The 17,416-nt window shown below is 43.8% G+C and overlaps 1 protein-coding gene across 4 annotated transcripts in view; it reads left to right on the top strand.

Moving 5' to 3' along the window:
- Nucleotides 1-17,416, top strand: part of LOC100554091 (testis-expressed protein 47) — a 37,297-nt gene that overhangs the window by 9,601 nt on the left and 10,280 nt on the right. For 2 of the 4 annotated variants that reach the window (XM_008104290.3, XM_062970704.1), the window contains exons 2-6: nt 8,412-8,484; nt 10,002-10,108; nt 12,315-12,376; nt 14,331-14,535; nt 15,235-15,391. In XM_008104290.3, coding sequence (XP_008102497.2) covers nt 8,412-8,484; nt 10,002-10,108; nt 12,315-12,376; nt 14,331-14,535; nt 15,235-15,391 — 604 coding nt within the window. Of the gene's footprint in view, nt 1-604; nt 3,023-8,411; nt 8,485-8,512; nt 9,544-10,001; nt 10,109-12,314; nt 12,377-14,330; nt 14,536-15,234; nt 15,392-17,416 lie in introns of those variants that run through there. The other 2 variants (XM_062970705.1, XM_062970706.1) reach the window with 2 other exon arrangements.

The raw sequence follows: 17,416 nt of genomic DNA, 5'->3' as shown, positions 1-17,416 counted from the left end.
CTTGATACCTCCCTTGCCCGAGTGACGTAAACTGCCAAAATGGCGACTTCGCCAAATTTTCAAGCACCTTGTGCTCCGCGGCTCGAGGCCTGCCGCCGAAGGAGCACCGAGGCTGGCTTTGGAAAGGAGGAGAGAAGAGACGCCTCCTCCCCGCTGTGAAGGGAGGTCACCACCGCAGGACGATGAGACAGGTCACCACCGCAGGTCAATGAGGCAGGTCACCACCGCAGGATGATGAGACAGGTCACCGCCGCAGGTCAATGAGGCAGGTCACCACCGCAGGATGATGAGGCAGGTCACCACCGCCGGACCATGAGGCAGGTCACCACCGCCGGGCGACTGTCCCGGCCGAGATCCTAGCCACTGTGAAGACTCAGCCAGAACTTTCTTTTGGAGTTGCCAGGCTTATCTGGGTCCCGGCCTGGTGCTTCTGGACTCACCACCTCTGTGTGAGCCCAAAGACTGCTGCTGGAGCTCCGCGGCTCGATACCTGCCACCGAAGGAGCTCGGGGTAGATTGCTGGGTTTTGCACAGCCGTGCAATTGCAGAAACAGCCGCAGCTGAAGAGCAGGATACTGCAGAGGCTGAAGGAATGGCAGCAAGCTTCACTGCAACAGACCAACAAAATCAAAGTCTCTATGGCCGTGCAGGCTAGCTCAAGCGGAAAACCGCTGATCGTCCTCAAAACTGTGCCATCCGCCAGACAATAAAAAAAAACTATAAAGCTGAAACGTGCCGTCCTTTATCCGGGCGAACTGCAAATCCCTATAAGCTGTCCTAAAATATTGAACGACTGAGTCTGGAGAACTTCAAAAAAGGATGTTTATTCATACAAGGTTGTAAACCTGGCACAGATCTTAAAGTTGCAGAAAATGAAACAAATTTCCATAGGTTTTAGTTGCAGAATTATCCCTGGTTCCAGAAGGCAAAGGTGATTATAAAACCACTATACCCTAATCACGCTGTCTATATTAGAAGGAGAAACTCTTTCCTTCCCTATCTTTACAGCAAAGATTAGTTCTAGAAGCGATGGAATAACCCTGCTCCTCTAACTAGATTTCCTATTCCAGATCAGTATAATTCAATACTTATCTAATTTGGATAGGCTTAGATTGGCCTGGTTTTGAGGATGATTTGTCCCAGTTAGCCTTGCACAGCTCCAGCACGTTGGAAGACTATAGCCAGAATGAAACTCTAAAATGGAGACTAGACCCTGGTAAAAAGGGCGGTCCTAAGATGTTGTACTCTTTGACCAATCATTGCAAAGAAAACTGCAGCCAGCTCTTGCAGACTTCAAGCCACCTTTCCTGGGCTTTTGCAGCCAGAGGCTGAAACAAAATGCAAAGGAGGGAAAACAAACAAACGACCAATAAGTAAGGCAAACCATCGTCCTGGGGGACGGAACAGCACTGAAGAAGTCAAGAGCCATTTTCTGCCATTCACAGTTGCTGATTTCTCTCTGATGTGTAATGTCATTGCATTATACTCAACAAATTTACATTTTTAAATGGGTGAAATGTACATTTGTCATGCATAACACAACTTAAGTTCATCTCTTGCTGATACGAATAGATATGGTCCACCTGTTTACCTGTTTTAATGTTATATCTTCCTCCTGCCCTGTAGTGTCCTTTGCTTGCGAGTGAAGGGAAAGAATCAAAACAAGGAGAGGAATCAAAACAATCTTGGAGAGGAAGGTGGGAGATATGGTATTGAAGATGGGATCTTGGGCATTAAATTAATCTCATACCCACTGGAAATCACAGGCTCTCATCCAATGTCATCCATTTCCTTTATTCGGGCATTGGAATTAAACTTACATAACTCTCTATTTAACATCCCTGTCTAAGGTATGAACAAAAAATTAAATTGAGTCTACCATTCACATCTCTTCGCATATAATACCTGTGCTTTTTCAGGACCCATTTTCACATGGGAGAAAAAATGGGAAGAGGAATGTAATCAACTTTCGTGAATATCCATAGAAGTTGTTTTATGTAATTGTGTTCAGGTTCCTTGACAGTGGGAGAAGTCACAAAGAATTGTGTTGTACTATGTTGGACAACATAACCGGCACTATATCAGAAAGTTTGAGCTCAATAACGGCTTTCCACAACCCAGGGATCCCCACATGGATTATAGCACTCCCCTCCCTTTAGGACTGGAATATGGTCATTTGGGCTGGGACTGGTGGGAGTTTTGGTCTCACAGCTGAAAGTTATGGGAGGCTTCTTTCCAGAATCACAGGTGTGCGGTATAGTGGTGAGGGGAGCAGGGGGCACTCAAGCACATGTCTGAAGAGATCTTTAACCCTGGTAACCAGCAAAATGTGACTGTTACATTAGAGAATCACAGCTTTTGAAAGAAGCAACCAGAACTGTTTTATGTCACTGTGCATTTACTATATATAGAGACATCATGCTACCTTGCTAAAAGAAAGAGGACGGAGGAGAGAGCGAGATGGGGGATAAACACACAAGTTCCTTCCAGTTAATCGACCTGGGGAGTGACAAGACAATAAAGATTTCTTTCCAGAATCAAGAGCTGCACTTCTGAAATGCCAGGGGAGGTCAGGGGAGAGCAGGGTTGTTGGGTGTCAAAGTTGCCAGAGCAACAGCCACTCTATCCGCCAAGCCTGCCAGTAGAAAATGCCAAAGAACAATGCAGCTTTGAATGCCAAATGGGCCTGCTTGGCACAGCTTATAAAGACACCCAGGTTTGTCAACAAATGACTTTGTGTGCCCAGATTACTGCCTCAAGGGCAGTGCAAACTGTAACATTACCCAGATGGCTCGTCTGATTTATTCATTGTGCCACAAGCCTCGTCTCCCGGTACCATAACCTTAGAATCCAGGCTGCAATGTCCTCATTCAACGCAGGCACTCCAGTATTGCGGTATTATGATAAGAAATTCACTAAGGTTTGGGAGAGGGAGGAAACCTCCTCATCATCATCATCATCCGAGGAGAGGGTAACCTTTCTCGATCAACTCCTTCAGAAGAGGATACATGAGGGTAAAGAGGTAAGCAATAGTTTGTAGCAGTTGGAGGGCAACCGTTTGAAGATGAACCTGAGCTGGGAAAGCGGAAGAATAGCAGGCCAAAGGCACACAGGTTGAATCCACATTTCTTGAGATGCCATAGCAAGCGTGACACAGTTTTGGCCACTGATACTTAGCTTCATGTTTTGTACCGCATAGTTATTCAAATATCCTTGCATAGAGTTCCATAGAACTAAGACTACAGTTCTTGAAGAAAAAATTGGGACTGATGTTTATTTTTTACTGCAATATAATAATAGAATGAGATTCATAGTATAAGCTTGTAATACATGTTGTGTCTGTTCCGCAATGGAATTGGGACCTAAGCTACTGAAAGGTGCTTTTGAACCATCCTACCTTTTTTAGCCATTTTGCTTTTGTTGTCTCCTGAGTCATGGTCTCACATCTTCCCATCTCTCCTCAAATATGTCTCACTTTGCTCAGAGGCAGCTGAAAAAGGTTGAGTAACAACATAGACACAATCTCTATAGTGGTCTCTCCTAAATGGACAGAAAGGTGAATATTCGTCCTACAAGTTCTCCAACTCTTCCCCCCTTCTCCCTCTAACCTTCTTATTTAATAGCCCTTTTGTACGTAGAGCTGTAGCAGAGGTTTATTCCTTAGAGTCTATGTTCCCTGACTAAGAGCAGCACTGGGCCAATTAAGAAATCATATTCTTAGTGGTAAAGTAACCTAAAGAGACATAGTATGGTGTCAAAGTTAAAAACCACAGCACTCCCTGAATTGGTCTTAAAGACTTTCATCTTTAAAAGCCTGTCTGAATAAAAAAGTTTTAGCCTGCTGCTAAAGGACAGGGGAAGGGGCCGTTCTGACTTCTCTGGGAAGAAGGGAGTTCCAGAGTTGAGGGGCAGCCACTGGGCAGGAAGTTGTGCTCTCCCGTTCCCACCAACTGGTTTGAGATGGAGGTGGGACCGAGAGAAAGGGCTCTCCTGAAGATCTCAGAGCCTAGGCAGGTTCGTACAAGGACATGCAGTCAGCCAAAAGCCTTGTCCTGAATCATCTAGGGCTTTAAAGGACATAAACAGCATGCTGAATTGTGCCTGGAAACAGAGTGGCAGCCAGTGGAGCTGCTGTAACTGGGGGTGGGTGGTGGGGGGGTCCGCTCCCTGTAGTCTGCACCAGTGAGCAACCTGGCTGCAGCTATTTGGACCAGTTGAAGTTTCCAAGCACTCTTCAGAGGCAGCCTCATGTAGATCATGTGACAGTAATCCAGATGGGGTGTAACTAAGGAATGTACCACCGTGGCCAGATCTGGCTTCTCAAGGAATAGCCGCAGTTGGCAAACAAGTTTTAATTGTGCAAATGCTCTCCTGGCCACCACCAATACCTGGGCCTCCAGGTTCAGCACTGGTTCCAGAATGATCCCCAAACTGTGGACCTGTGTCTACAGGTGGAATGTAGACAGGCTGAATCCCTATTCCCTGATCTGCCTTCCGACTGACCAGTAATACCTCTGCTTTGTCTGGATTAAATTTCAATTCGTTTTCCCTCATCCCGTCCATTACTGATGACAGGCACTGGACTAGGGTCAGGACAGCTTCCTTGGCATTGGTGGAAAGTAGTAGTAGAGTTGGGTGTCATCTGCATATAGGTGGCATGATACTCCTAAACTCCTGATGACCTCTCCCAGAGGTTTCATTTATATGTTGAACAGCATGGGGGACAAAATGGAAGCCTGAGGAACTCCACAGAACAACAACCAGGGATTCGAACAGGAGTCTCCAGCACCACCTTCTGGGTATGGCCCTCCAGGAAGGACTGGAGGCACTATAAGACAGTGCCTCCTAGTCACATCCCGGTTAGATGACCCAGAAGGATGCCATGGTCGATATTGGACTAGGAAACCAAGAGACCAGAGTTTGAATTCCTGCTCAGCCATGGAAACCCATTCGGTGACCTTGGATAAGTCATACTTTCTAAGCAGAAGGCTATGAAAAACACCGCTCTAAACAAATATTGCCAAGAATGCACTGTGACAGCTTCACCTTACAATGTTATAAGTTAGGAATGATTTAAAGGCACACAGCAGCAATGTAATCATGGGTGATCACTCATGTCTGAGTAAGATTGTCTTCCAGATGTAGAGTCCTGGTGGTGGATCCATAAATGACTGTGAAGGCCTGTTCTGGCTCTACATGGTCTTATACACTGAGGAACAGCAATGTAACCTGCCAGGACTGGAAAAACTGTCATCCATACAGAGATACATGTTTGCATTGTCATCAGTGTTGTAACAGGTTCTCCATGGTGATTGCTAAATGATGTGCCCACTCTTCATGCTATTTCTCTTAATTCCTCAAAAAGATCTAAACCTGGATTTCTTAACCAGAGCTCCTAAGAACGCTAGGGTTATGCAAGAAATCACTAGTCTTCCACAAGACATTATGATTGGGAAAAACCTGTAGATACCATTTTTATGTGAGGTGTCCCTAAGCATTCCTTTAAGATTTCATCCAGAATAAAAAAGTCAAGAAAAGTTGATCTGTATATTAATGTGCCCCCCCAATTGGGAATGTGTGGCTCAGCATACCAGCCAGTAACCTGAAAACTATAGCAACAGAAGTTATGTTTATATGTGATTGAAAAAATACACAATATGGTGTTGAAAGGAAAAGTGGTTTTCTACAAATAAAAGTGGTTCTTTCCAAGGAAAACAATGTTGCTATTGGACAACATTGGATGAGAACCTGTGATTTCCAGTGAGTATGAGATGAATTTAATGCCCAATTTAATGCACATGTTTCCAATGTGCAGTTATGAGGTAAGTTGACTTCTGATTCACAGAAGTCTTTTTCTCACTTAAAACAAGTATCTTATGTTTTTATATCTGTTGCATATTGTGGAACTGCTATTAAATGTAAATATATGTGAGGAAAAACTTATTTGGCCTACAGAATATTTAGAATACACAAAAATCAAAGGAGCAAATAATCCAATTTAAAATGAACAATGTATGTTGCAAACCAGCCTGAAGTGTCTTTGTAGACCTGAAACACTATACGTAATAGCACATGATATAACAACTGTGTTGAAGTTAAGTCTGGCAATGGGAACCTCTTGAGGTTTATGTAAGAAAGGTGATACTTGGATTCAGTAAATGAGAAAGGTTCACTAATGGCTCCTTACCATCTAAAAAGATAATTGCCAGATTATATTGAAATAGATGGGCAAATACATCTGATAGTATGAGAGTCATGCAAATCTGAGGTGGCATTTCTAACTACATTTACCTAGCAGTCACCCCTAAGTCAGGAGCCCCCGGTGGCGCAGTGGGTTAAACCCTTGTGCTGGCAGAACTGCTGACTTGAAGGTCGGGTTGCTGATCTGAAGGTTAACGGTTCAAATCCAACCTGGGAAGAGCGCAGATGAGCTCCCTCTATCAGCTCCAGGTTCCTATGTGGGGACATGAAAAGCCTTCCACAAGGATATTATAAACATCAAAGCATCCAAGCATCCCCTGGGCAAGGTCCTTGCAGGCAGCCAATTCTCTCTCGCAGTTTCTCAAGTTGCTCCTGACATGAAAAAAATCCTAAACTTAGAGTCAGGTTGCTACAGGGATATTTCTAGCATTTATAAAGCATATATTGAACTCTTAAGATTCAAGTGCAAGTGTACCAAAATCTAAGCATGCAACAAGACTAAATTGCTTGACAAAACTTGACATCAACTCAAATGGAGTCAGATCAACTGCAATATTTGCAGAAAACATACATGATCCTGTTGCAACCTGACCATAAACATTTAGGTACCCATAAGCCCATTGATATCAATAGGTGCAAGGCTCTATCAGTCTGGCCACAAAGTTCTTGACTGTGACACTACAGTCACTACTATGCACTGACCTGAGAGTCACATTACATTCAAACTGACGTCTTCCTGGGGAAACATGCACAGAATTGTAATGTCTGAATCAGAAGCTTTCAAGGCCAGGAACAGGCAAGCTTGGACAAAACACAGACATTTGTACCCGCTCTCTCTATATTTATTTTTGCATATTTAATTGAAATATTTATACAGTAGATATACCGTAGTTCTTGCATAACACATGCCTATGGAGAACCAATGGAGGCATGCATTAGTAAAAGACAGCAGAGCCCTGAAGGAAAAATATTTTGACGAAGCTTGCCAGGGATAGTCATGATAACAAAATACAACAAATCCCAAAATCTACAAAAAAGCAATGCCCTTATGTGCCAGCCAAAATGCATCTAACAACTTAGCTATTTTTCTCCTGTGTGGTTTTAAACATCTTTTTCTTATGAAGAAGCGAGAGAAGCTTTAAAAGATTGCATGCTGCATTTTCTGCCCTTTGGTTCACCAATAAAGGTATCTTTGAATTTTGGGTTTTATTGTATTTTGCTGAAGGAAAAGATGTCTCACACCTCCTGGCCACTGGACCAGGCATGGCGTAGCCATCAAAGTAGTCATTTAACTGCTATATCGCCTTAAGACTGTTATGTGTAATAAAGGATGAAGTCCATATCACTCAGGAGGAGGTCATACAGCAGCAAGTTAGTAAATAATGTATGTTCTTAAAAGAGACTTGATATCTGATTATCCCAAGGCGTAAAACATTATTGATGAATCAGAAATAATTTTGTTTTGAAGAAGTGATCTGTTGGCTGTTTTTATTTTAACCTGTTATAAAATATAGCCGGGAGAAGAAACAATTTTAAGAAAAAACAATTGTTATTAGACACAGCTAGAAAGTTGTTTCATTGTCAAGAAGGATATCTAGAGATTAATGAAACTTATTTTTTCTCCCCAGCACAATCAAATAGTGCAATATATTTATGCTATTGTGTCAAAACATGCCATGTTTATGGTTCTTTTCAGGCATTTTATTGCTAAGGTTCATAAATACTCCACACACAGAGGAGGCTGACTTTGTCAGAATGGCCCTCTCTTTGTGTGAATAACAAGAATGGGATGGCGGTAAGGCTAGTGAATTCCTCATTCACATTCTCATTCTCATTCCTATAGTACCAAATCATAGGCTGTGTGGTCTTCTGAAGTGGTCTTCCCTTAAGTATTCCAATTTTCCTTTACCACATGTTTCTCTCTCTTTTGTTTTGTGATTGGTCATTGGAAGGTAAACACAGACTTAATTTACACACTTTGATTGATGAGGTATATGAAGCAATTCCAAAGTAAAGGGTGCTGATTGGAACAATACACATTCCCCTTAACATCTCAATTTGGCCCTTAAAGTGTTTAACAGAACTCCCAAAGGGGGTTGTGTCTTTACTTCATTGATAAATCTGCACCATCGATAACACCTATCGTTTAGTAACTATCACTAGAAGTAAAAACGGATTGACCTTTTTTTTATTGGTTTTGTCACCTTTAGAAATTTATGCTCCACAGACTGGTTCTCCTTGCCAAGATTTCACCAGACCTGGCTGATAAAAAGGATTTAGCTGGTAAGGAAAACTGAACTGCTTGCTGGCTCCTTCAGGATGACTGATGGAACTAAGAACAATGATCCTGAGTCTTTCTTGAGTTTACACATCAGACTACCTATGTTGGGTGATTGCTGCAAATATCAGCAAACAGTGAATAAAAATAGCAATAATATATGTGAATATACAGATTTATTTAATAGAGAGGAAGCTTGTTTTGCCCATCATAAGCAAGCAACTTCATGTGGCAACAGTACAACTTGCATTAACATTAGGTAAGTGAGGTGTTTGCCTCAGGCAGAAGATGACAGGAAGCAGCCAGGATTAGGAGAGCCCACTACCTTCTGATGGACTGACAAATCTTGAAGATTCAAATATTTCAAGGAAAATCCAACTGTTGGTACTATCATTCAAGTTCTGTACAGTTGACTCTTCATTCTGCATCCATGGATTACTTACTTACTTACTACATTTATATCTCGCCCTTCTCACCCCAAAAGGGAGACTTAGAGCGGCCTTATAAAAAGGCAGCAATTTGATGCCATACATATACAACGTACAATAAAAACAAACATATACACTAAAACCAAAAATCAGCAGCACTATTCAACCATCCAAGGCTTGAAAAATATTCTGAATTAATTCCAAAAAGCGAGTCTTGATCTTGCCATTTTATATAAGGAAGAGGGCATTTTGTTGCATCTTTGTATATAATGGGATTTAACCAACCACAGATTTTGGTATCCACGCCAAGTCCCAGCAGATACTGAGGGCCCACTGTACATGGAATGGGAAAGGGTGCCTTTTTTGTGCCTTGGGCAGCAAAGTATCTTACAACCTCATCGGACGAGGATAGAATTGGCAGCATGCTCCACTTCACTTTCCCTTTAAGCACAGAACCCACCTGCTCCCATTACACCAATGCACAGGTACTTCCAGTGGGGCTCCATGCTTAAAGGGAAAGCGAAGTGGAGCATGCTGGCATGGCAGAAACATGGGAGGCTTTCCATGTTCCGCCAGGAACAATGGGGGGAAACCAGGCGATCAACACACTCCCTTCCCCATGGGATGGTGAACTGGGTGAGTTGGGTGATGTGGGGCATGGGGTGATGGGTTCCCCACACTCCTTGATGTGCATCACCAGAATTACCACTCGATTCTGGTGGCATTTATGATGAGTTTGCTGGATTTGCTCTGGGCAAGTGGGACTTCAAAGTATTGTGGCTGAGAATAACAGGACAGAGGAGGATAATATGGGCTTAGGATAAATAAATCTTCACCCAGAGACACAGTCTTTGTAAAACAACAAAACAAAACAAAATGCCCTCATACAGACATGGGAAATCTGTGGACCAGGTGCTTCTGATTGTTTCAAGTTCTTGTTTGTCTCTAACCTGCTTTTAGTTTTGCCTCATAGCAAATACACCTGTGGAGGGTGGGCAAAGAGGCCATTGTATCTGCAGATAGGTGATGCATCTGTCAATAAGCTATGTCTGCTGTGTTGTAGATTATACAAGGAATATTTCATTTCTCCCCAGAGTACTGGGAACAACTGTTTGTGAAGCTGCAACACTCTTATTTTCAAAGTGAGGGGATCACAGGCCTGCTGCTGCTCTATCCCACATGCATTGTACACATCTTAGAGGTGAGCGCTCTATCTTTTTCTCTCCCCTCTCTGTTTCCATCTTCCTCTCTCTCTCTCTCTCTCTCTCTCTCTCTCTCTCTCTCTGTGTGTGTGTGTGTGTGTGTGTGAATGAGACAAACAAGGAAACAGCATGCAAAATCATTCAAAAATGAGAGAACTGTCAGGATGCAGTTCAGGTTTGAGAATGATTCGTGGCTCACTTCCTCAGGCTGCCAAAGCAATTAATCATGCCTACAGGTGGGGAAGGCCCAGTCTTAGCAGTCTGAGACAAATTTGCGGTGAAGTGACACAACTGTGGGATTGGAGCAGGCAAGAAGAGTACACCTGAGCACAGCAATTTAGGGAAGCGAGACATACAGCTTCAGAAATGGCTGATGGAGGAAGCAGCAGCTTTGTCCCTCTTTGGCAGCCAGCCACAAAGTAAACAAGCAAGGAGACCAAAAATAACCACAGCTGACAACCTTACTCACATAGCCATTTGTGGAAACTGGCTTTCAAATCTTTTATTCCTCTCTGCCCCCTGTATTTGAAAATTCATGCTTAGAGCGCAAAGGTTTGTGACCAGTTTCCATGACTATGGAGGCATAATTCCACTTTGGATTTTAGACTGAACCTTAAAGGAGCTATCCAAAATGCCAGACTTTATCCATCAAATACTTGCCTACTAACTCAGCATCCATACTATGTGTGTATATGTGTCTCTGTCTCCTGTTGAATTATGCAACCCCATTAATTTCATAGTGTTTTATTAGGCAAGAAATATTCAGAGGTTGCTTTGCTAGTTTCTTCCTCTGAAATATCACCTATAGCACCTGGTTTATGTTAGTGACAGGGCTGTAGCCGGGGGGGGGGGGGATTAGGGGTTGAACCCCCCCCCCCCCCCAAATTCTTCAAGTTTAAAAAAACCTAGATTACACATAAATTTTAACTGATTAACCAAACTCCATGAGTGTTCACTGAAGTCTGTCGGTCTTGAGTGTCCACAAGTTTATCAATGGAGCCTGATTTTTAAATTATTTTGCATTATGTAACTACTCTTCATGATTCGCTTTAAAAAAGTCCCCCCTTGGTTAGTAATATTCCATCCAAGTACTAACCAGGAATGACCCTGCTTAACTTCCAAGATGGGACAGCTCACTCCAATCTACTTACTTATGGACTCAGCATCTTGACCAATGGGGGTTCAGCAGGACTTTCCTTTTCAGACTCTGCTTGCCTGTTCACTGGTTGCCTCAGTGAGAGAAGCAGTCTTTCTGCACAATCTGCTCCTTCCCCCTTATTAGTCTTTTGTGAGCAATTTAAAGGCAGCCTCTCATTGTCTGTCACTATGACAATAAAATACCCAGGAATCTTTTGATGTAGTGAGCATATCGGCTGAATGGAACATAGTTTGATGACAAATTTCCCTATACCTTTGGAAACCTTGCTTCCCCCCAACTGGTCCTGCCAATCCTGTAATCAAAGTTCCTGCTCCATGGATTAGCAGAGGTCACTGCTCATTGAGGGCTAACTTCTGAAGCATCTCAGTTTGGCTGTTTCCTAATTCCACCATCTGCCTATTGTATGCAAACCAGAAGGGCTCGTCTACACTGTCCTTATATCCCAGGATCTGATCCCAAGTTATCTGCTTTGAACTGGATTATATGAGTCTCCACTGCCAGATAATCTGAGATAAGAAGATAATCTGGGATCAGATCCTGGAATGCGTAGAAGGGACCTAAGAATGAAGGTCATGCTTGACTTTGGGGTGTGTGTGAAGGAATGGCCATGAGTAATGAATTAGAGGTGGGAGCTGGCATCCTGTTAACATGGTCCATTGCTCTTGTTTTGTGGTTGCTTGGTTGAATGACAGGAGACCTCAAAACACTATGCAGTCATATGTGCTTCCTCCTGGTATATGACACATAAATCTCTGTGGCCCAGTACAGTAACCATAGCCAGAGAACTTTCCTTTTATAGGAGAGTTTCCAGGTGAAGTTTTGAGTATATGATTTTTCCTCATCAATTTCTCAGAGATAGAACTGAATCCAAGAGCTTCCGCATGTAAAGCTTCTTCAGAATCATGGAGCAACAGTACATTTCTGCTCTGCCGAAGCACTCAGCTCCCAACAATAGGCTGCTGGGAGTTCACTGCCTGTCTGCAGTTTTTCTGCAATACTGTGATATTGCTAGTTATTTAAAAACAGATTTATTCCTTCCCTTTCAGTCATCCAGTGATGTGCTTTATAATATTCTGCGTGACCTGAGAAACATGGAGCAGCAGCAAAGGTGAGCAAATGGCTAGAAGAACCTGCTTCAGTGACAAGGCTGATGGTTTTTCCCAACCTTGTGCCCCCTTTCCCTGCCCAGATGTCTTGGGCCTCTTGTTGAGGATAATGGGAGTTGTAATCCAAAGCATCTTGAGGGTGTCAACGTGGTGAAGGTTGCCATAGAGCAATTCTGATGAATAGGTCTGAAGGACACAAGAAAAACAGCATTGGGATTTGGATCCCAAAGTAGCTTGTAAGTTAAAAGAGTATGTGGTACGAAAGTTAAGGACACATTTAACAGTCCAGACATTAATTAAATGTTATTTAGATATTTTAAATTGATCTAGTTCTTGTTCAATCATCCAGCTTGCTGGACTGTCACGAACTTTAGTTTGAATCAAACAAAACAACATGTTTGTGTGGATAAAAGGTGGGAGAGGAGAATGTAGTCTGTCTGGAGCAATTTAGAATCATTGCAAAGAAATAATGTTGAACAGGTTGGAAACACCTTTGTAGAGCCTGGCACTGAGAGACTGATGGGCAGCTGACAGACGCATGACTTCTTGCTCTTGGCTTGCTGTCTGTTGTGAACCATCACAGGGGATGGGGTCATCCTGTCACCTGATTGAACCCCTCTCCTCCAGTATGGCTATGGGAAATACAGGGTGCCAGATGTTGATTTCTACTGCTCCCATCACTGTCCATCACTGGCTAGGGTGGGTGAGGTTGGTGGGAAATGGAGTCAAGCAACATCTGTGTGTATATTTTAAGGTTCTGTAGAAATGTAACCATTTCGAAGCTAGCACGAAAGGGGCGGAGCTAGCTGGATGAGAAACGGAGGGAATGTTTTAAAAAGAGTTCAATTAGGTTCATGTTTCTAGTGAGGGAAGCTAGAGGAAAGACTTGTGTGTGTCTGGGGTTCAGTTAGTGAAGTTCTCTAGCCGGTGAGCTAGAAAAAAAGTCTGAAAGTTAGTTATTGGAGTTCTCTAGCCGGTGAGCTAGAAAGAAGATGTCTGCAGTTCGTTAGGTTTAGGTTTCCAGTGAGATAGAGCTGAGGAATACTGTTGAGACAAAGTTTCAGTCAGGTTGTTAATGTTAAAGAATGAAATATATTGTCTATATTATGTACAAATGAAACTGAAGAAGTAAACCTTTGCAACAAGTTACGCTTTTTGAACTAAGAAATCATAAATAAATAATTCTTTGTTTTTAATAAAGATGGTGTTCCTGAGTGGTGAATTGTTCTACTTAGAGTGAGTGGAAGATTCATCTCACATACTTTCCCTCAGTTTCACATCATCTTATACATGCACACACGCAGACTCAAGTGTTTATAGCTGGCAGTGGCTGGGATCCTGAAAGAAGGATTGCCCCCTGTCATAGCGGGATTTGAGAGATCCCATATTAAAAAGGCGTGGCAAAGGTGGGATATTAAGAAAAAGATTCCCTTAGCCTAAATGTAAAGGGCTTTGGGCAGGGTGTCCCACATTTAATGGTGGCAGTGGTTGGGATCTTGAAAGAGAGATTTCCCCCTGCCTGTTTGAGAAGCCACTCTTGTGCCTTTTTCAAAGTGAACATCGCAGCATCTCATGAGATTTTGCAGATTCTCCCTGAGAGTATTGAAATACGGCCCTGAGTCCCTTTTGGGAGATAGGGCAGGATAGAAATAAAGTTTTATTATATTATTATATGCTTGAGGTTGAACTTCCACTTTGAAGAATCTGATTATTCTGTGTCAGCTGAAGAAGGCTACACTGAATCCTCTCCAGGTTTTAGGCTACCCACAGTTCTGAACCTATTTGCGGGCTGAGGTAAGCACTTTGAATGCTTCCTTAGTAAAACCAAGAGTAAATTCAGTTTCCTGCTTCTGTGGAAGCCATCCATTTCAAGAATTAAAGATAGCCAGGCAGTTACTCTCTCCTCGCAGCTCTTTCAGATCACCTCCTGAGCCATGATCTCTTGCTCTGTTTCAGAGTGCTGGTCCTGGATGCCAAGATCCTTATAATGTCCCACAATCTCCCTTCCCGGCTCTTCCAACAGTGGCATTACAAAGTGCTGAATGTGCCAGAAAGACGCCTGGACTATGATACATCCCAGGAGGAATCAGCAGAGACTCTTACCCATGAGTGCCTCACAGCACTTCTGAAAATTGGAAAGCATTTGCTCAAATATCCCAAGGTATATCTCCTACTCTCCCTGCCACCCAGAGTAATTTTCAGGTTGGACTGCAATTGAGTGCACACTTCCTTAGCACTTTCAAATCAATTTGCAATAATGTAACCCACCTGAAGGCAAAGTGGGAAAGTGGGAGGAGGAAAAAAGAAGTTGCAACATATTGAAATAGTGAATGGCAGACAATTAATCAAAAATATCTTTGGCAAATTGACACCTGGTTCCCCCAGTAGAATTTGTGTCAGCAGAAGCCAAGTCATTAAATATTGGAAATTGGGAAATGTTGCCTCCACCACAATGTGTTATCTTTCTTGGAATTAATATAAGCAGTTTAATGCTTGCTACACCTTCTGTTGAACTCCAATCCCTGGAAGCCTTAAGTCAGTATGGTCAATGATGATCATGACTGAGACTTCCTGGAAGTTGAAATCCAAATATGTAACTTTTCTGATCTGTGGCACAGAAATAGCCTCTTATTCCTTTATTGATCTGTTTGGTCATAGCATGGCTCCTTGGGGTCATCTGCTCAAAAAGCAGCTTCTGTCACCCAATCTTATGTATTTAAGTAAGCGACTGGCCTTTTATTTGCATCAGCAAGCAAGTGGACAGAGCTATCGAGAACTTGGCATGTTGATAGGCCTGTGACAATATTTGTTTTGTTAAACTGCAACATTTACCCAATGGTCTTTCTTTTCTGACCCCCAGAGCCCCAAGAACCTTCCAGACACCATCCTGGAGAAGGTACCTGATCTCATTATTCCCCAGGACACCATCTGCTACCTGCTGACATGCCAAGAGTTGCTGAGTCCAGCTCAATACCTACAGTTCTTTGACTCTCCACTGAATATCCAGATGGACTCAGGTATAGGTCAAATTGTGGAAAGAACTGTTAGGGATGGGGAGAAGGACAGGTTGCTCACCTGTAACCATGTTTCTTCGAGTGTACTCTGTGAATTCACACTAATGGAGAAGCTGCGCCTGCGCAGGTTCCGACGGAAACTCTTCCAAGCTGAAGTTCAAATTTTGGCGGTAACCACGCCCCCCCTTCCCAAGGGGCATATAAGGCAGCCCCAGGCGCCCGCTCTCCAGTTCCTACGCCGCCAAGGCAACGAGAAAGGGAGAGGTTTGCCAGAGGGGAAGGAAGGGCGGGTTTGTGTGAATTCACAGAGTACACTCGAAGAAACATGGTTACAGGTGAGCAACCTGTCCTTTTTCTTCGTGTACTCTGTGAATGCACACTAATGGAGACTGACACGCTAAGGTCCCGGATGGTGGGACAAGGCAAACTCGACAATCAGTGAATGTCCAAACATATATTTATTAGGACATATAGAGATAACAGTCCCAAGAGACCAGTGCAATAAATTGTCCGAAAGGACCAGTGCAATGCAAACATGAGCATAGTAGAAGAGGAAACATAACATAAAAATTATTCAATAAACATGATAGAAAACACGCAATTGCGTATAGTGCATATAAACGCTCTCCCAGGGGGGAGAGGGGAAAAAACATCATGGCCTTTGACATATCCGCCAGGATCAATAAGGCGGTACAAAGCAACAGAGCAACTGCTCAACACAATCAGGGAAAAACATATCCCTAGAGGTAGGTATGGGGAAAAAGACCGGCCCAAACTTGAAGGAGAGGTATAGAGAGTCACCTGCGGGTGAATATAAGGAGAAAAGACGTTTGAGAGTCAGGAGAGGCAAGATGAGAGTACTGATCTTGCGAAGGCCGAGTCCTTTAAGGCTTTATTGTCCAGCCTGTAGTGAGAGACAAACGTAAGAGGGTTTGACCAGATAGCCGCTTTGCATATGGAGTCAAGCGGAATACCCCTAAGGAAGGCGGTTGAAGCCGAGAGGCCCCTAGTCGACCTCGGGCGGATGGATGGAGGAGGAGGTCGCTTGGCTAGTTCGTAGGCCAACTCAATGGCCTGAGCGATCCAGTGGGACAGTCTTTGGGAAGAGATGGGATTACCCAACTTGTCCTGGGCATAGGCGACAAAGAGTCTTTGTGTCTTACGGATGTCCTTGGTACGGTCCCTGTAGAAGAGAAGTGCCCTTCGAACGTCAAGAAGGTGCAGTTTTTGCTCGAGAGGAGAGGAGGGGTTAGAGAAGAAAGCTGGTAGGACAATGTCCTGGTTGAGGTGGAAAGCTGACACCACCTTAGGGAGAAAGGTAATGTCCGGGCGAAGAACAGCGCGGTCATGGTGAAAACGTAGATAAGGCTCGTCGACCCTGAGAGCAGCAAGCTCGGATGGCCGTCGTGCCGACGTGATCGCCACTAGAAAGGCCAACTTCCAGGAAAGCAGACGGAGATCGGTCGAGGCAAGCGGTTCGAAGGGAGCAGAAGTGAGTTGAGAAAGTACAAGTTCGAGGTTCCAGCCCGGCGTAGGTGGTAGCGACGGCGGGCAGATGTTATTGTAGCCTCGGAGAAAAGTTTTGATCAAGTGGTGAGAAAAAAGAGATGGCTGACCGTGGCGTTGAAAGGACCAGGAAAGAGCTGCGAGATAAGCCTTAATAGAAGCGAGAGAGAGTTTCTTCTCGACGAGGGTCATGAGGAAGTCGAGGACCACCGATACCGAGGTCGGAAAGGTGTCGACGTTACGGGATCGAAGGAAGGCGTGAAAGCGAGAGAGTTTATAGGAATAAGCCTTGGTAGTAGACGGCTTATGGGCTGCCCGAAGGACGTCTTGCAGGTTCTGCGGAAGGGAGGCTAGGTAAGAATCCTCCATGCAGTGAGATGAAGGGAAGGGAGGTCCGGGTGAAGAATTTTGCCGTCCTCCCTTGAGAGAAGGTGCGGCGAGGGAGGCAGAGGGCGAAACGTTCCTCTGGAGAGACGATGAAGGGCTGGATACCACGGTTGGCGGGGCCAGGCCGGAGCTATG

Source organism: Anolis carolinensis, chromosome 2 (assembly GCF_035594765.1).
Source record: "Anolis carolinensis isolate JA03-04 chromosome 2, rAnoCar3.1.pri, whole genome shotgun sequence".
In the NCBI taxonomy this organism is placed as follows: domain Eukaryota; kingdom Metazoa; phylum Chordata; class Lepidosauria; order Squamata; family Dactyloidae; genus Anolis; species Anolis carolinensis.
This window is presented reverse-complemented; position numbering and strand designations above follow the sequence as displayed.